Source organism: Psammomys obesus, unplaced genomic scaffold (assembly GCF_907164565.1).
Source record: "Psammomys obesus unplaced genomic scaffold, mPsaObe1.curated_primary_1811, whole genome shotgun sequence".
Classification (NCBI taxonomy): Eukaryota; Metazoa; Chordata; class Mammalia; order Rodentia; family Muridae; genus Psammomys; species Psammomys obesus.
Window position 1 is genome coordinate 3,347,833 of NW_026596131.1, and position 20,251 is coordinate 3,368,083.

The 20,251-nt window shown below is 47.7% G+C and overlaps 1 protein-coding gene across 1 annotated transcript in view; it reads right to left on the minus strand.

Moving 5' to 3' along the window:
* The window catches only part of Pitpnc1 (phosphatidylinositol transfer protein cytoplasmic 1), a 209,432-nt gene that overhangs the window by 61,657 nt on the left and 127,524 nt on the right, over positions 1-20,251 (minus strand). The window contains exons 3-4 of the mRNA XM_055592440.1: positions 6,427-6,515; positions 5,678-5,685 (exon numbers count right to left, since the gene is read on the minus strand). Of these exons, the coding sequence (XP_055448415.1) occupies positions 5,678-5,685; positions 6,427-6,515 (97 nt within the window). The remainder of the gene's footprint in view (positions 1-5,677; positions 5,686-6,426; positions 6,516-20,251) is intronic.

The window sequence follows — 20,251 nt, forward strand, 5'->3', positions numbered from 1 at the left end:
GTGTGGGGATCTATCTCCCTGCTGGTACCCTCCCACACTCGGGAGGAGAGCCCATGTTCACCTTGAGTGAGCACTGATGCCCTCTCAGCTGTGACCATCCCTTACTCCCCTGAACAGGGTAACTCCCCTGTCTAGGCCAACCCTAAGCCCCTGGGAGAACCAACACCACTTGGGGCTCCTATTAAAAGGTCATTCCGCTCTCCTTCGTTATTACATTTTTGTCCCCTCTTTCGCCTGAGTCTTTAAAATGAGTAGAGAAGACCTTCCCTCATAGCTTTGTCTCTCTGTTGAACAGCCGCTATTTTAACTGCCTGAGGCTTGCTGGGGCAGGAGCCACAGCTCAGCCGGTGGAGTGTTTGCTTAGGATGCACAAAGCGCTGGGTCTAATCCCCCACGCCTCATCAGCTGGGCATGGTGACACACACTTGTAAGCTCAGCACTCGGGAGATAGAGGCAGGAGGGTAAGTAGTTCAAGGTCACCCTCAGCTACGTAGCTAGTTCAAGGTCAGTATGGGCTACTCGGAAAGAAATAAATACACAGGGGCATCTATTGGCCCTGACCTCTTCCACAGAGTCACGCTGAAAATTGTTTTGATAGAGGGGTGGGTGTGGCTACGGCACCAAAGTGTATTCACCAACTGAACACTGTACGTCATTGTTAAAAACGTTACAAACTAAGGCTTCAAATTCCTGTAAGAAGGAAGGAATTCTTTTCCCTTCAAAGTGACACAAGAGGGGTTGATGCTGTTGACTTATGTTATGGATTTTCTTTTTCTTCCTTTTTTAGTTCTAGGAAAAAAAAAAAACAACAAAAAACAAAACAAAAAAAACCCAACCCAATTACTACTTTAGACAGCAGACAGCCTCCTCAGTACCTTCCTTTAAGACTGATAAGAAAGACCTGGCAGTTTTGAAGGGCTGGTTAGACAGTCTACCCTCGGGAAGAATGTTATCACTTTGTTCTTTGTATCCTGTGTAATTAAGGTCCACCCCTCCACCCCATACTCAAGTTGGAGATTATTTTTCTACTTCCTGAGCAAGTCTTCACATAATTCACTCGCAGCAGTGAAAAAGCTTTTATTCCTTGACAACTGGAATCAGGCTGACAACAGAATGACCCTACATAGAAAGTCTTCCTATCTGGGTTTTGTCACTGGTGAGGGCAGGATGCGGTTCAGGTGACAGGATGGATGGTCCACAGAGACCCAATGGTGAGAACTTACTACAGTCCTGGGCAACCATTGCTGTGCAGGGACACTGGGTTGGGGTTTGGGGGTCCCCGGGGGCTGCCTCTCAAAGGTCCCTTCTGGGCATTCTTGGGAGAGATTTTGTTTTGGGATGTAGGACAGGAAATGCTGAACTTGAGAAAGACGTCAGAAAGAGAGGTAGTGAAGATGAAAGGATCTGGGGATAAAGAGTTCAGTTAGACAGCACTGTAGACAGGAAGAAAGGGGGCGATGGAGAGCATCTGCCAGCTGTCCTGGGTGCAGAGCGTGTTCAGAGCCGAGGGTGGGCAGAGAGCGTGAGAACTCGGCCCAGCCCAAACCGGCTGTGGAGGACGCAGGATGTGCGATGTCGCCTGCAGGACTGCACCTGGAGCCAGAGGGAACATTTCAGATCCCCAGTGACTGGGGAGATGGAAAGAAAAGCAGGCCAGTTTTGGAATGGAAAATAAAAGCAGCGTCATCAGGAACAACATGGCTTCCCCATGGAGACTGAACACAGACCCTGACCTGGCATTCGGCAGCACTCTGCTCTGCCCTCTACCTTCCTGCTGACCAGGATCCAGCAGCCGTCCCTGCCCCTTGGTGCCTAAAATCAGCAAGCTACACACCGGACTGTCCCCTTCCTGCTTCAGTGTCAAAGTCCTAACTCCCAACATGCCATTGTTTGGAGCTGGGGCTTTAAGGAGGAAGTAGGTTTAGATATGATCAGAAAGATGGAGCACCCACGTTGGAATTAGTTCCTAATAAGGAGAGAGCAGAGAGCATGCGTTCTTGGCTGCCCGTGTTAGGAGGTGGACAGAAGCTCACTATTTGTAAATCAGGAAGAAAGCCCACCCCAGGGACAGAGTTGGATGCTACCTTGATTTTGGACTTCCAGGGAGGGCAAGAAATAAATATCTGTTCTTTTCAGTTGCCCTGTCTATGGTAATGTGTTCTACTGGCCATGCTGCAACACAGCAGTTGTCTGCCAGAGTTCTGCTCCACTCCAGGTTAACGCAGATGCCACCGTCTCCCAGACATGTCCCTATAGTCCACTCAGACCATATATATAGTGATACACACACACACACACACACACCAATGTTAACATTAATATACAACAGTTCTCCATCAAAGAACTGACAGACTATTCTTGGCTACATAGTAAGTTTGAGGCTAGCATGGGATAAGAGACCCTGTCTTAAAAACAAACAAACAAACAAAGAAACAAACATAGAGCAACAACCACAAACCCCCCAAATCCACCACTATCAGCAAAAAGGGCTGGGGCAGTTCAGTTGGCAAAGTGCTTGCCAAGCCTCGGTGAAGCCCTGGGTTTAAGCCCCAGTGCCGAGTTAAGCGGGCATGGAGGGGCACATCCATAATCGCGGCAACTGAAGAGGTGGAGGCAGGAGTTCGGAGACAGCTCAGTGGGTATGAAGCACCTTGCCAGACAAGTCAGCTCCCTGGAACCCAGGGGAGTGGAACGAGAGACTAGTCCATTGCTAATTATTCTCTGACCGAAACATGTGTGCGACTCCAATTACGGCCCCTCACGTGCAAATCACAGCCACACAATAATAACCGGGAAAATCGTTTATAAAGAATGAATATTGGCAGTTATGTGTCTGTCTGTCACACCGAACACTCCCCCAACTGTCCATCTTACCACCTGCACCAATCCTGACTAAGCCAGGAGCAGCCTTCCGGTGGTTCCTGTGGCATGACAGATGCAGGGTAGTTCCCGGGTCTGTACTCTCCCATGGGCCATGTCTGAGGCCTGCTGAGTCCTCTCTGACCTCTACAAGTCCCTGGGACTTGCTAACAACACTAAGGCTTTGACTAGGATGTCCACATACTTGTCAGCAGATTATGACCCCAAAGGTCAGAGATGAATGCTCAGTGGTTGCTCTCAAGCAAGATGCATGGCGCGCATGGCTGCCCCGTAAGTGACTGCCGACCTCAGACAGAGGTGGCCACCCAAAGGACTGAGGAAGAAAGACATCTCCAAAAAACATGGGGCCAAACAACGGGAGAGCGGGTAGAACGCTGAGTCAGACAGAAAGTCATATGGTGTAGCAATGGACAACTAAAAGGGCTTCTTCTTCAGTGCTGTGTCCCGCTGATTTCCCTGAACAGGAAAGTCTCCCTAGAGCTGCAGGAAGGCTGGGGGGGGCCGAGGCTTGGCAGAAGCTCAAGCCACTGAGAAACCCTCAGGAGGACCTGAGGCTCCCATGCGAGGCTCCCAGGCGGCACAGGACAGCAACGGCACGCGTCTGCACTGAGCTCCCATGTCTGTGAGGGAGTTTCCAGAATGGGCTGACAGGCGGGATTACCTATGCTGAATGTGGGCGTTACCACTCCATGGGCTGGGCTCCCGACAGTGGGGACTGCCTCACATTTCCTGCCTTTCCTCCATGTCGGGCTGTACCCCCCTCACTGTGAGCCCACATGAGTCCTTCTTTCCTCTAGTCCCCCTCCTTGGTCACATGGCCACAGCAACAAGAAAGGTAGAGGCAGGAGGATCTCTGTTCGAGGGCAGCCTGGTTTACAGAGTGAGTTCCAGGCCACCCAGAGCTATATAGGGAGACCCTGTCTCAAAACAAAACAAAACAAAACAAAACCCCAAAACACAAAGAGATAAACCCCCCAAAAAACTATTATGTCCATATGTCACATAGGGTCAAGTCAAGGTGATTTAATTCTAAGGCTCCAGGCAAATAACTGTCTTTGTGCAATTTTTCTGTTTGTTTTAGGTATGGGGGGATCTGCTTTTCATGATAGGGTTTCACTGTGTAGCCCTGGCTGGCCTCAGACTCACAGAGATCCACCTGCCTGTGCCTCCCACGTGCTGGGATTGAGGGTTTGTGCCACCATGCCTAACTCCGTGTGCGGTTCTAAAGGTTAACAGCTTTCTTTGTCTGCGTCACCAGTGATGAGTTCACCTCATGTGAAGAGGCCCGATCTTTGAGAGAGGGAAGGAGGAAACCACTAAAGACCCACTCCCTGGACCGCGCCTTGGTCAACACGATCGCCACTATTCCTTCACGGGGCAGTGAGAGCGCGCCACCACCGAAAAACAAGGAACTGGAGATGTATCCAGAGGCCGTTCGGAGGCAGGGGAGGCGGGGTGCAACCAATTCCTAAGCCTAACTTCTTTACGTCTGTGCACACGTGGCGGCATGTCTGTGTTTGGGTTCGTATGCGTATGCGTGGGCAGGTCAAAGGTTGATATTAGGTGTCATCCCTGTTGCTCCCTACCTTGTTGTTTTGAGTCTCTCACTGAACGGGAAGCTCGCTGATTCAGTCAGGCCGGATAGCCAATGGGTGTTGCCGCCACCCCCCAAAACACTGGGGTTATTATACATGTACACGGCCATGCTGAGCTTCTAACTGGGGCTGGGATCTGAACTCAGGGCCCCAGGCTTTCCAGACATGCCCTTTGCTACCTGAGCCCTCTCCCTAGACCCCCCCGAAGTCCGTCCCTTGCCGATCACCAATTTACAGAGAAAGAGGCTGGAGAGATGGCTCAGCAGCTGCGCCATTCTTGAAAGACCCAAATTTGGTTCCCAGCATCCTACTGGGCGGCTCACAACTGCCTGTAACTCCAGCTCCAGGGGACCTGGCAACGATCAATGATTGATGTGGGAAAGCCCAGGCCACCGTGGGCAGTGCCACCTCAGGGCATGTGGTCCTGTGGTGTCTCAGAAAGAAGACTGAGTGAGTCAAGAGCAGCAAGCCAGCAAGAAGTACTCTTCCAAGGCCTCTACATTAATTTCTGCTTCCAGGTTCCTTTGTGATGGACTGTGACTGGGGACGCTTAAGCCAAAGAAACCCTTTCTGCCCCCGAGCTGCCTTTGGTCAGTGTTTTAGCCCAGCAACAGGAAGCCATTAGTAAGGCAGTCAGTCTGTCTCTTAGGACAGGAAACAGCTCAATTAGTTGGTTCATCAAGCCACAGAGAGAGAGAGAGCGAGAGAGAGAGAGAGAGAGAGAGAGAGAGAGAGAGGGAGGGAGAGGGAGGGAGAGGGAGACCATGAGCAGGTGGGCACTCTGAGGCAAGAGCGCACTCTGGCACTAGCAGATCATTTGTATATGCATCTCCCATCTATAAGCGCCTCCCCCACCCATTCTATAGTGTCTTTACTAACACATTTCCAGACACTCTTTTACTATAGTGAACTCTCACCACTAAAGCAGTCAGGCTATGTAAGAACTGCAAAGTTAATTATGTAAAGTGACTCTTAAGGCACTTTGAATTACATTAATATTCTTGAAAATAAAATGAGAACACTTAACTTACTGAAATATATATATATATATGTAAAATTACATAATAGCCTAATTTAAATATTTCTTATTCTGAATTATTCCTCTTCTGTTTTTTTTAAAAAAAGATAAGACAAATATGAAGAAGATTTCAATTAATCCACAGATCTGAGGCAGAATATTTTTGAAAACCAAATGAACTTACTGTGTATTCTGATTCCAGACGTCCAGATGACGAAGAGGGAAAAGAAAAAGAGAGAAAAAAAAATGAGACCAGTTCTACAGAACACAAACCACACAACTGTTACTGACAACTTATAATTATTAAAAATGAGCTAAAGAAACCTTCCAGAAGTTAGGTTTCTGTAACTAGTGAATGTTTCTATGTTTCGTGGTATTCCTGCGGTTGGCCATTCCAGGTCAGTTAGATAAGATTCAATTAACCTATAGGTTTGTGGCTAATTAAAAACCCAAGTGTTGGCACTGTAAAAGCAGAATGAAAGGCTAATAATTCCAGCAGAACATTTCATTAACCGCAAAGGAAATCTTTTCAGTGGAAAAAGCAGCTTCTTCTCTTTTCCTTTCCTTTTTTTTTTTTTTTTTTTAATTACAGAGAGCTTGCAAGGAAGCTGAACTGGAATCCTGAGACTCCCTGTGTCTGAGGGCTGGGATACACCCTTCAGAAACTGGGGCAGGGGTCTCATGCCTCAGAAGGTTTTCAGAACCGAGCGTGTCATAAAGAAGAGCTATTAAAGATATCCATATCTTCTGAGAGGAGAGAGAACTCAAAGTAAAATACAGAAAAACCCAAACAACTTGTGTGTGGCCAAACTATGGGGGGAATCTGATGAGAAGACCTCCAGACGGCCCTGTGGGGACAGCCTGCCCTCACTCAGTGAAACTCCACCGCTGCCCCAGCCTGGACTCGCTGACCCGCCCTGAGGACTTACCTACCTGTGATTGTGTACGGGTAATAATTCCACGCCTTCTCGGTCACATAAAATATTTTGGGAACAACAGCTCTAGCCCAGCTAGGCAGTTTGCTGAAAGAAAAAAAAAAAAAAAAGGATGGAAAAGAAAAGAAAAAAGTTAGTGAGAGTCTGACTGGGCTTTACTTCAACTGCTTGGAGACAATGGAGCGCTATTTCTGATATTCTTCGGGCTCTCTTTCCTCCACTCATCCACTCCCTATCTCTGCAGTACTTACCAGAGTCATGAATTTTCCTGGACATACTTGTGTTCCCTCAAAATATATAAAGGCAGAAGGCAACAGGCAGCTGGGCTCAGTGGCAGCAGGTTTCTAGGGCTGTAATCTCTCTCTCTCTCAATATCCTTTATGTGCCTGAGGATTTTGCATGCATGTGGACCATGTGTGCGTCTGGTGCTTGAGAAACCCACATGAGGGCAGCAGATGCCCTGGAACTGGAGGTATGGACAGTTCTGAGGCATCATGCAGATTCTTGGAATTGAACCCAGGTCCTATGGAGGAGCAGCCTGTGCTCTTAACCACAGAGCCATCTCTTCAGTCCCTTTACAGAAGCTCAAATTATGTTCCCTTTGATCTAAGGTGAGTCCTAATCCTAGTGATTGGTGGGGATTTGGGACTCGAAGTCACATGAGAAAGTCATGTGACTATGGCAGCAGAAAACAGAATGCTACAGCTGTAGGCCAACAAAGTTTGTCAAGGATTGCAGCAGACAGCTAGAAGTTCCGAGAGAAGCACACAGCACATTTCCGAGTAGATCTCCCAAAGGAACCATTTCTGATACTTTGATTTTGGACTTCTGGCCCCCATATCTGAGAGATGATAAATGCTTTCATTGTAAGCCACCCAGTGTGTGGAAATTTATTATGTGAGTCCTAAGAAAGTTAAGTCTTCTGGAGCAAGGCGATGGGCAAACACTTGCAGAAAAGAAATTCTCCAAAGGCAAAGGTTTGATGGTCATTTGCAGCCAAACACTAACCAGGTGTGGGTTTTCCTTCAGAGATAAATGTGGCGAAGAGTGAAGGAGCATAGCTTTCTTTATCTATCCCCTGTAACAGATAAAGAATATATGGCTACTAGTTCTCAAAGTATATTTTATATGACTTAAATCTCTTTCTCTCTTTCTCTTTCTCTCTTCCTTTCTCTCTCTGTGTACCTCTGTGATATAGGTGGGTACCTATGGAGGCCAGAAGAGGGCACCGGATCCCATGAGCCTAGAGTTCCATGAGAAGGCTGATTTGAATGCTAGGAACCAAACTCTGGTCCCCTGGAAGAGCAGCAAGCATTCTTAACCAAAGAAGTTTCTCTTCAGCCTGTCATCATGATTTTATTTCTCCCAGCACTAACCAGGTAGCTTAGCCTAGGATGCTAATGTCTGCCCCTTTTTTATGGGATCAGACCCAAAGAAATAAATGATGAACCATCAGCTTCTTAGGCCTGTGTTGAGGATATAATCATGGTTTGTTGTTTTGGTCCCAGGTGTGGGATGTGGGACTGATTCAGATGGTCCACAGCAGCAGACTATTTGCCTCATGTGGACTCTGAGAGGGGCTCTTTGCCAGCTGCAGATAGTTTAAATCTGAGGAGTCTGCAGAGAGAATAAATGCCAGAGCCCAGAGAGTGTGGAGGCTCCAAGAAAGAACAAGGCTGCTCCTGTTTCCTCTTTGCTGCTCCCTGGTTGCTGCTGTGAGACAGTTGGAGATCTCCTGAAACAAGGATTGGAGTGGCTCCAAGGAACCTAACCAGCAGGAGGCAGCTAAGAGAACTGTGCCCCCTCTCCACTAACCCTTTCTCTCTCCTACCTGGTGTTGGGGTGCTGGAAGGGATTGGGGTGGAGTAGGGAGAAAAAGATAAAAGAAATGTAAATAAAAGTTTTTATTTTGTTAAAGTACCATAACAGGCCTGCGTGTTAGCGAAGTATATCAAGAAGCAGTTTTAAGGGACTGGGGGAGAGGTCAGCCAGTTTACTGTCAGACACAGAAGCACGAGGACCTGAGTTCCGCCCAGCACCCCTGTGAAAAAGGGAAGTGCATGCTTGAAATCCCAGCTCTGGTGAGGCAGAGGCCAGCAGATCCTCAGGCTGGGCTGGCCTGCCAGTCTAGCCTAATTGGCAAGATCCAGGCTGAGAGGCCCTGTCTCCAAACCCAAGGTGGAAAGCTCCTAAGGAATGATATTTGAGATTGGCACACACACATGCACACCAAGCTGCTATGACTAAGAAATGAAATTTTCAAGCTAACAGTACCTCATGAGGGTGGTTAATCTGCCTTACCAACCTGACTGGATTCAGTCTCCTAGGGGATATATCTTTGTGTGTGTGTGTGTGTGTGTGTCTGTATGTGTGTGGTATTTCTGAAGAGGCTTAGCTGAGGAGTGTAGATCCCCCTTAATGTACACCATCCATGGGCTGGGCCCAGGACTGAGGAGAAAGGAGTCGGCAAGCAGCAGCATTCATATCTCTCTGCTAACGGTTGACATCATGTGGCCCCCTGCGGCCCACTCCTGCTGCCCCGCAAACTGTGACCCAGAGCAAACCCTTTCTTCCTTAAATCACGTGTCACGGTAACAAGAGAAGCGACTAATACAAGCCCTCAATAGTCCTCTTCTCTAATACAGAACACAGGTGACAAGGAGAGGCAGTAAACCACCGCATAGCTGGAATGTCTTCTCGGCTGCTGCTCTCGGTGTTTGAGAGCAGTCAGGCCTAACTTTCGAAAAAGGCAAATTTTCTTTTTCTTTTTTTTTTTGGAGGGGGGGGGTTCAAGACAGGGTTTCTCTTTGTAGCCCTGGCTGTCCTGGACTCCCTTCATAGACCAGGCTGGCCTTGAACTCAAAGATGCACCTGCCTCTGTCTCCCCGAGTGCTGGGATTACAGGTCAGACCTCACTCGAAGTTCTGGGCTGTTTATTAGGGTCCAAACAAGTGAGGGTTTAAAGCAACAGCAATAAAAGAACAAAAACAACAAAAACTCTAAGCTCCCCCCAAAACTGGTTGAGCAGCCATGGTGGGCTTTGCTCTAAGGCAGGCTGTGAGGAGGGAGCAGGAGATGTCTTAAGATTCAGTTGTCATGCCTGAGGTCTGCTCTAACTCAGGATTTCTCACTCCTATAAAACCGCCCCTGCAGAGGCTGCTCATTTACCTTGTATTCACACTTCTCAAAGGACGGCTGCTCCCGGACAGGGGCTTTTTATAGTTTTTGCTGATGACTGAGTCCATCAGACGCTGACGCTGGAGTGCAACTGAGGTTGATGCGGGACAGGGAAATCCCACTGGCTTGCCTGCCACCAATCACACGAGCCAGACTTCCTCTCAGCTCCTTCCTTGTCTGTGCCCAGAGCACTGTGCCAACGGACAGTGGGGGCAGATTGGGATTCTAGCTATGGGAAGAATCTTCTGGTAAGTTTTAAAAAAATATTCTCATAGACTAGGATATATATCTATATATCCTCATAAATTCACTGTCTAGTCCAAGATGATTTCCCTACCTCCACCTCTGCAGTGCTAAGGTTGCAAGTGTGTACCCCCATGCCTGGTTTATGTATCACTGGGATCAAACCCAGGGCTTTGAGCATACTAGGCATTCGACCATCTGAACTACATCCTTGGAGCAAAGAACTATTGAGTTTAGGCAAAGTAAGTTCATTTCCCTTCGGCGCTGGGGCCCGCTCTCCACCGTTCCTCTGCAGGGGACTGCTCCATACTCACTCCACATCTCCCCTGACCTACCCTGGGACAGTCCAGTAACTCACCCCTTGCAGCATGTTAGAACCCTTTTAGCAGAGCTGTTCTCTTACCTAACCATCATCACCTGGTAAGAAGATAGAGCCATCAGCAAGCTTTCATTCCAGAACTCCAGAGCCTCGAGTTTTAATTTTTGCTGTTCACCTGACAACTCACACGAGCTCTCCTCCAAGGTGAGAAGAAGATCAGGTATAAGTCATTTAGCAGGTTGGAGGCAGGGGGCATGTGGGACAAGCCCTGGGGTATGATTGCTAACGTCTAGATGCTGTGGTTAGTGTTAATTGTCAGCTTGACAGAATCAACCTGGAAACCTGTCTCTGGGCACGCCTTCAGGGGAGTGTCTCAGTGACGTTGGCTGAGGTGGGAAGGCCTGCCCATTGTGGGTGGCACCAATCCCGACCCGGAACCCTGGGCTGTATAAACGGAGAAACTGAGCCAAGCAGCAACTGGCATTCATCATTTCTGCTCCCTGTATTGGATGAGATGTGGCCAGATGCTTCAAGTCCCTGCTGCCTTTGACTCACCAGCCGAGGACTGTATTTTAAACTCTTCCTCAAACTGCTTCTGTCTATTACATCACAGCAAAATGGGAAAAACAAAATAAAACAAAATTAAAACTAAAACAGGTGTTAAAAGTCCCCTGAAGGCCCATGTGATGAAGGCATGGACCTGAGGGTGTTGCTGGCAGGAAAAGTTGAAGTCTTTTGCAAAATGGGTTCAGTGAGAGGAGGCTAGGTCATTAAGGACGAGCCTTTCAGGGCAGGAGAGTAAGGAATCCAGGCCCTCTCTTCCTCTTATAGTTCCTGGACACAAAATGCATTTCCTCTGACATATGCTGCCCCCTCCCCCGCTGGCTCTCGGTACCTCGCCTACCCCCACCATGTTCTGGAACCTCTACCACTGTGAGTCACATAAACCTTTTCTCTTTATAAATTCATCCCCTCAGGTATTTGATTACGGTGACGGCGAGCTGACTAACACAATGCTGTTTAAGTCCCATTAAGCCCACTAACGGACCTTCTTCCAGGCCCCAGCTTCCCCAGAACACATCATTATTTGAATCATTCTGGTCTGAGAAAGCGAAATTTATTTTTCCCTGCAGCAGTGATTTAGCAGGACCCGAAAAGGAAAAAAAAAAATGGAATTAAATTAGTCCTTGTCACTGCTGTCTCTTAAATGACGCACACTGTCACATTGTCCACAACTCTGAGAGAAAGCCTGTCACTCAAAGTCACTACCAGATGGGAAATTAGGGGCTCTTTTCTAGAGCGTCTGAATCAAGTCCTCGGTTCACACGTAGGCCAGGACAGACACTCATAATGGTTTATCTTAATAGCCGGGAGCCCTAGCAACACTACGCTCTGGACAGTGAAGATGGGCTCCTGTGGCTGATGCTTCCTCTGCCTCGAAGTCTTCAACACCCACCAGTGTGTGCGTGCGTGCGTGCGTGCGTGCGTGCGTGCGTGTGTGTGCGTGCGCGCGCGCGAGCTCTTATGTGTGCACATGCATTTGAGGAAGGCAGAGAAGAACTTTAGGTTGTCCTTCCTTTGATACTATCCACCTCTCTTTTTTTTTTAATATTTTAATTTTATTATAGTTTATTCACTTTGTATCTCACCTGTGGCTCCCTCTGCCCCTCCCAACCTCACCCTACCTCCCTCTTCTCTGGCCATGCCTCTTCCCCAGTCCACTGACAGGGGAGGCCCTCTTCCCCTTCCATCTGACCCTAGCCTATCAGGTCTCATCAGGACTGGCTACATTTCTTCCTCTGTGGCCTGGTAAGGCTGCTCCCCCTTCAGGGGGAGGTGGTCAAAGAGCAGGCCAATCAGTTCATGTCAGAGGCAGTCCCTGTTCCCATTACCAGGGAACCCACCTGGACACTGAGCTGCCATGGCTACATCTGTGCAGGGGTCCTAGGTTGGAGTATCAGTCTTAGAAAAGACCCTTGTGTCCAGATTTTTTGGTTCTGTTCCTCTCAGAACCACCTTTCTTTTGAGTCTCTCCCTAGAACTTTTCAAGTCGTCCATACTGGCTGACCAGGAATCTATTTCCTCCCACCTTCCCAATGTAGGGTTATAACTGTATACAACACCTAGCTTTGTTGTTGTTTTCAGATTACGTATTTTATGAGTGTTTTGTCTGCATATAAATCTGTGTATCACAAGCACATGCTTGGTGCTTTCAGAGGTTAGAAGAGGGCACTGGACGCTCTGGAACTGGAGTTATGGATGGCTGTGAGCCATGATGCGGGTGCTGGGAACTGAATGTCTGCAAGGGCACAATTGCTCTGAGCCATCACTCTAGCTCCCCCCCTTTTGTCTTTTTGAAATGTGGGGTTCTGGAGAATCAAATTTAGGTCCTCGGGTACTTTACCAACTGAGCTGTGTGTCTCCAGTGCCAAAATGCCTGCTTTCTTACTGTTGTGCATACACCAATGACATAAGCAGGGAGCCATCTTGTCCTGGCTTACTCAGGGCCATCTTTGTTTAGCACTGAAATTGTCATGTGTGAAGATTAATTCTTCAGTCCCGTGCAAACTGCAGGACTCCACACCCTTATCTCCCCCAGTCCCCTCAGTACCTAGGTTACCTCTGCCCTGATCATTAATAGATCAGCACTGGCCTGAGGTGAAGAGTGTTTACTGTCCCTCCAAGGGAAGCTTCTGGCAATTTACAATCTGGATTATCTCAAGGTCACCCTGGCATCTAATCTTACACCAAAGTACACACACTCAGGATTTTTGCAGGTCACACTGAACATCACTGGGCCAAATGTGGTCTAAATGGAATCTCTTGTTATTTATTTCCTCAACCAGGATCAGAAACAAAACAGTCTTAACTGGAAATCCCAGACTTGAGCACTCACAGGAGAAAGTTCCAGTGAGGAACTGTTCTTGGCTTCACACGAACTCTGTCATTCTTTAGACCAGGCTCAATGCACAAACCAGGAAAGGCGTTTAGGTTTTTTGTTTGTTTATTTGTTTGTTTTAATTGTTTTTGATTTTCAAAACAGGGTTTCTCTATTGTAGCTTTGGCTGTCCTGTAGACCAGACTGGCCTCGAACTCATAGCAACTCCTCTGCCACTGCCTCCCTGAGTGCTGGAATTAAAGGCATGAGCCACCACGCCCAGGTGAAAGGGGTTCATTTTAAACGGAACCCTGATGTACTCTCTCCAGGCCCTGTCCACGTGGACATACAGGTCAGGTCTCTGTTTCTTCTCCAGGCTGACCCACTCCCTTCCTGTCTCGTTCAGTGCTGTGTATACCAGCCTGGCTGGCCCTGAAGCACCTGGGAGTTCTGTCTCCACCTCCCATCTTGCTAGAACAGGGCTAGGGCTACAGAGAAGTCAGCTACCGTGTCTGGTTTTCATGTGTGTTCAGGCGGTCTGAACTCAGGTCCTCACCCCTATAGCAAGTGTGTTTCCCCATGAGCCAGCTCCCTGGCCCTCGTTTGTGCTCCTACTGTGGCGGTTATCTGGTAGCACAGACGAGGTTTGCAGATCAGAGCTCTCTCCCATGTGAGAGACAGGGCTGCCTTGTTTTCACATGTAGAAAACTGTGCAGAACCCAAGTTCCCTGAATGTGAATTCGGATGCCGCCCTCACCTTAATGATACTTTGCACTGGATGTAGCGGAAAGTGGGGGGAGCAGTGCAGGATTTTGGAAGCCTCTGCTGGGCCACATCAGCAGCAGGCCGGACTGCTCGCATCAGCAGTATCTTCAGGAGTGAGACAAATTCAAGATGCAAAGTCTGCTGGCCCCGTGCCTGCCAGGATGTCATTGAAGCAGTTGGCAGGGATGGAGGTATGGGGATTAGATGGCAGAGTGCTTTTGGAATGTTCTAAAGTATTCACATGGGGACAGAACAAAATAGCACGTGCTAAAAGGCAGGTGAGGAGGACATTCTCCCACACACGACAGCACTCTTCCATGGCTTATCTTTCCCCATCTGTGAATATACATATGTATGATGCAGCTATGTAGCCACGCCCTATATTGATTGCACAACATAATTAAACAATTATGTGTGTTCTATGAAAACGTAGAGTCTAAAATAATATTCTGATCTATGGTAGTCACAGTGCACTTTCTCTCATTCCAATTCGACTGTTGCATCTCAAGCATCTAGAATGGTATTAGCTACCACATGAGTACGTGTATTTGCATGTATGTATGTATGTATGTATGCGTCCGTGCATAACCGAATGTGCATGCTTGCAGCGCTGGGGTTGAACCCGGGATCTTGGCATGATGTGTAAGCAGCTTTACCACTGGCTACAGCTCCAGGCCCTAAAATTCCTATTTACTTCTTGTAAGCTTGGCATATAGGCACGTGTGTGTAGGAGTGTGGCACATGTGTGGCAGCTGGAGGAGGATGTCGGGGGGGTCCTGATCCATCACTCTGCACTTTATTCCTTCCACAGGGTCCTCACTGAATTTGGAGCTTGGCTGCAGCCAGGAAGTTCAAGCAATCCTCCTGTTTCGCTCTCCAACATTATTAAAGTAACTGGGGGTGCACAGCCATTTCCTGGCTTTTAATGTGGGTGCTAGAACCCCAACTCAGGTCCTGCAATAAACATGGTCACCCACTCAGCCATCTCCCCAGCCCCTCAGAATGTTTGTCGGTGACTGAGGACCACCTCTGGGGATTTGGAAGTCAATAATGAGCGTGAAGAGTGTCTGAGCATCCGTGGAGATAGACAATAAGGTCAGAGAGTCTGACACTTTTTCTGTCACCTGTTGCCTGGACGGCAGGCTCTCACAAAGCCACAGGCCTGGACAAGGAGCAGACCTCGAGGACGGTCTGGGAGACGGCATTAGTTTGCTCAGCAGATCCGGAAGAGGCTGGGGCACAGGAAGGAGAAATGGAAAAGAGAGACCCAAGCCCTGGCAGCAAGAGCTACTGGTAGGTGAAGGGAACAGCTGGTGACAACCACACTCCTGGTGAGGAAGGATTCAGGTCTTCTAGAAGCTTTGCCTTCTCCTACCAAAGCTACAAGAGGCGGGAGAGAGTGTAGAAGAAGGTGGGAAGAACTTGGCCGCGTCTGTGCATATGGAGTCAGGAAGGCAGTGGGATCTCCACCAGAAGCTGCTGACCCTCCTGACTGATAGAGGCCGGCACGGCCTAGTTAGTCCTGCAGCCACAATGGTGGAAAACATGACACTCCGTGACTGAAAAACAAGCCTAAAATTGGACTTTCCCTCTCCTGCCGTGAAAATCCACTCTTCAAGCTCCCTTCTCTCCACTCCTGGGCTGCTGTGGTGACAGCTATGCTGAAGGGAGTGAAAGGAAGGGCTGAAGAACGGGATGTGTCAGGCAGCACCTCGTAGCTGCTGTGACACCCGTCCCCCCCCCGCCCCAAGAAGCACGCCTAAGGGAGCCAGGGCCTCATCTGGCTCAGTCCAAATGATAGTCCACTACAATGGGAAAGTGACGGTGGCAGGAACCTAAGGTTCAGGACACACCTGCCTCCGTAGTTGGCACAAAGAACGGGACAAATGCTTCTGTTGTCTCTCTCAGGTGACCCTAGGCTCCCCGAAAGGGACAGTCACTATTACCCTTCACACTCACCTCCCTATGTTACCGGGTGAGAGTTTTATTTATAATCACTCTCCCAGGGTCTGATTGATATTTTGTCTCCTTTCTTGGGTACCCAGTTGAAACTAGGAATTTTGAACTCGAGCCAAGAAAGGTCACTTACTTGGTTAAAGGGACTGGACCCAAGGGCCAAGGCCAACCAGTAAGTGTGTTGCTGTGACGCTGCTCACGGGATGGACTTAATAATGGACCTAATCTGTCCACTGCATTTGGTGCCCCCAGAATGTAAGGCATAGGCAGCGTGGCACCTGCCTGGTGAGAGGGCCGGAGGACAGAGCAATCTCATAGTCCCTGGGAAGCGAGGGGGCTCTACTAAAAGACAAATGGTACTGTAAAGGGCCACCATGTCCAATCTGAGGAATGGGAGAGGCCTCAACGAGACAGATACTCTTCCAAAGAAAGTACACAATGGCCAGGATGTGTAGAGACACAACTGACATTGTGCTCACTAGAGACCTGCAAACCCAAACCACAAGATACTAGGACGGTGCCTCAGCTGGGTAGGAGCTCTGTCTCACAGGCATGAGGACCTGAGTTCAAATCCCCGCGGCCACGTTTAAAAGCCGAGCATGGCTACAAGCCCTGTGCATTGGTAGTATACAAAATAACAAGTTGCACTATGAGACGTATAACATTGTTGCCTGGGGCGCCCTACCATCACGCTCCCTGATCCTCCCTCCCTCATTTTCTGGTCTCTTCTATCCTTCCAAACAGTCTTCTGCTCTCCTGTCACACTCGTACACTTGCACACGCACACACACACACTCCCCCTACACATGCTCACACACACCCTTAAATAGAGATCCACAGGAGTAAAAATGTAATGTATTAACTTCCTTCCCCTGTTGCCGATTTTCCCAGCCTCCTTTTAGGCTTCTTCCTAACGCCCCCCCCCCACCATGATCCCTTCCACCTTCATGCCATTACGCAATGACTGTGCAGCCAACTAGGTAACCTACCATCTACATATGGCGATGTTTGGCACAGGGGACAGGAAGATGGAGTAATTGGGAGTCATCCACAGCCTCTGTGGTAGTGAGGGCTGGAGGCAGGGGCGGGGGCAGGCTGCTGAAGAAGCCTTTGGGTTCAGCCTATGGGCCTGTCACCCTGGGTTCTTGGTCTGCTCTGGAGTGGTCTTGGTTCCTATGACTCCAGCAAACTCTGTGGGTCCCTGACATCCTTCCACCAAGTGTTCTTTCTGCTTACAGCAGACTTTTTTTTTTTTTCTTTTGATGGTAGCTATGAACCTTCACTGATAGAGCCCCAAATTGCCTTTTTGGCTAGTCTTCCACTTATCCCCATAGATACCTTCCATCCCAGCCAAAGTGAACTGCTCTCTGAGAGATGAGTGTCTGAGATTTGCTTGGTAATAATAATTATGGCTTAATCTGTCTCCCCTCTGAGCAATTTTCTTCTTTCTACATTAGCTGAGGAGTACTCGCTGGTTATACTGGCTCTAAATGTATCCAGAAGTGCTCATGGTTACACTGGGCAAGAAATCAGTTTCCAGACCCCTATAGACTGATGCAAAGAAGCCCCTTCCCACTCTGCCAGTTTGTTAATTCAGATCCACAGGACACTCCGTGTAACAACAGAAACTACCAAATGGACACTGAGGATGCCATACCTACTGGCAGTCTATCCTTCAAGACCAGCTCTCTCGAAGACACCCACAAGAAGTCAGAGACTCACAAACATTCAACCCAATCAGCCTCAGGCCCTCCCTTGATCAGAAAATGAGGACCATGCCTTAACTCCCTAAGGGACTCTCTCCGGAGAGAGTAGACGCGCTTGTACATGTAAAATTCCAACATGCAGGTGGGTGATTTTCGATTACAAAGAAGTCTTGACATTCCACGTGCACATGACAAATCACAGGACTTTGTATGCAGAGCATGGGTCAACCTGGAGTAGCTCAGCCCCCTGAGATTACAGGAGCCCGCCCCTATGCAAAGGTTCACAAAGCAGTTTTTTTTTCCTCTTTTGTGAAGTCATAGTGTCCTGTTGCTAAGACATGGGCTGAGACAATTAACTAATTAAAATAAATAAATAGGAAAAGATATGAGCTTATCTCTTTCAAGTGAGTGAAAAGACTTAGGTTTAGAAGGATAGAACTTCTTTAGACTCATAAAAAAAAACGAAGTTAAAACTCAACATACCCCTGGAAAGGAAGCTGATTAGACACTGCCTGTTTGGTTACTCACGTAACCAAACAGAGGGAAAGTCAAGATTGTGTGTACGACATATTTTGGGTATAAACAAAAAGGGCAGGCATCCTTAAATATGTCCTAGGTCGCCACCTGCTTACATAGCTGATTCAAGGGCTCTCAACTCCATGATCACGTGGCTAGCGTGCCTAGAAACTCCTCCCATTCACTGGGCGTATAAGTCTTTCACTCCTGCCATCTACACCCAGTTGGTGTCAAGCACGAGGAGCCAACTCTTATTTCTCTAAGAGTACCACACCCTTACCATCACTTTCAGTCAGTCTTCACATCACTGGGGTTCCCAGTTGTGAATACACAGCGTGTCTGTGCCCGTTTTACACTGACTCACTGAAGAACAAAGATAACTGAGGTATGTTCTGGCTGGAGGAAAATTAACAAGGAGGTCAGGTCCATGCTGTAGACAGTTATACTTTTCCATCTGTGGATGCTGCCCAGGAGAAATGTCTACAACCCTGTGCCTACAACATACACACAAAAATGTACACACACACAAAAACGTACACACACACAGTCCTTTTTTTATGTGTGTGTACATACACATAACGGCTTCATGTTGAATCATCAGCCCAAATCACTGTTTCATTTTCAAACATTCAAAAGCTATAATCCTTCGTCCCATTCTTTTGGCTTAATTATTATGTGAGTGTACAGACGTGCTGGGGGACAGTGAGTGAGAAGGTCAGCTTTTGGGAGTCACTTCTCTTGTTCCACTGTATTAAGGCAGGGCCAGGCCAGCTGGCCTGCGAGCTTCCGGTGAGCCTCCCTTCTCCGCCTCCCATCACACTGTAGGTATGCGGGGATTTTACAGATGCATGGCCCTTTTAATTTATTATTATTCTTTGTATTTTTTTTTTTTTTAAAGCTGGGCTACAGGGATTGAGCATCAGGCTTGCACGGCTAACACTTTCACTAACTGAGCTGCCTTCCTGGCTCTTCACCCCGTTCTCATATAAGTGGTATTAGGGCATCCAAAGATAAGACTGTTATTTGTCCCCGTTTCATTTCATCTTGGAAGACGATCCTTCACTCCGAACTACTGAGGTTTTTATGACCGAAGTTTTACGCTGAGAATTTCAGACTCATAATCCTTCCTGGCAGTGGATCTCTCAAAAGAACAGTAAGAATACTATCCAGCCTTTTTTTTTTTTTTTCTTTCCTTTGCTGTTCTTTTTCCTATAACTTGCCTATTGCACTTTATGAAATTCGTCACAGTAAATCTGTTTCATTAAGCTAAACCTCAGCGGGATTTTCCATCCTGCGACTAGAGCACAAGGAATCCCCAGTGAAGATGCATGGATTGTTTCAATTTGTTTTCCACTGCAGGTGGTTCAGAATCAATCTCCTGGTGCCTGTCTCTTGTGCCCAGTGCAGTAGCTCCACTAGGGTACCACCCTGAGATGGAGAGTCGGTAAACGGGAGGCATGCGTACTTTCAGCTTTCCCCATCACTGCCAATGGTTCTGTGAGGAGGTGCTATCAGTGTTCCGCTCCCTCCAGCTTTGGAAGGGAGCCGTTTTCTCACATCCTTGTTAATCCCCACGCTCATCAGACTTTAATTTTTTTTGTCACTATGATGCGTGTGAAAAGAGATCTTCTTGTTTTAATCTGTTCTCTAGCCTCTTTGTGAGGTGAGTGTGTTTTTCATGTATATACTATTCAGAGTTCCTCTTCTCTGAGCCTCATTTCCAACTCCTTTATGGACGTTCGAATGGATTATTTGGTCTTTTTTGTTAATTAAAAAAAAAAACTGATTTGTAGGCTGGCAAGATGGCTCAGGAGTCAAGAACACATAGTGTGCTCTTGCAGAAGACCCAAGTTCACTTCCTAGCCCCAACATAACTCCAATACCTAGAAATCTGAATTCTGATGCCCTCTTTTGGATTCCATGGGCACTGCACTCATGTGCAGGTACACATAAGGACACACACACACTTCTACTCATTTAAGTATCTGAATTTCTCTATATAAACAGTACAAATATTTTCTTCTAGTTAGGGATAGACTTTAAGATTTAAGTCTCTTTTATTATACAAAGATTTACTTTTTTCTGCATAGGCACTCTCAGTTTTAGTGCCATAATTTCATCAGGCCATGCCTTATTAGGTTTACCCTAATTTGCTAGTAATAAAGAATGCTTATGTACATTTTCTTCCATTTTTCCACTTTTCGGGATCCATAATTTATCTATCTATCTATCTATCTATCTATCTATCTATCTATCTATCTAT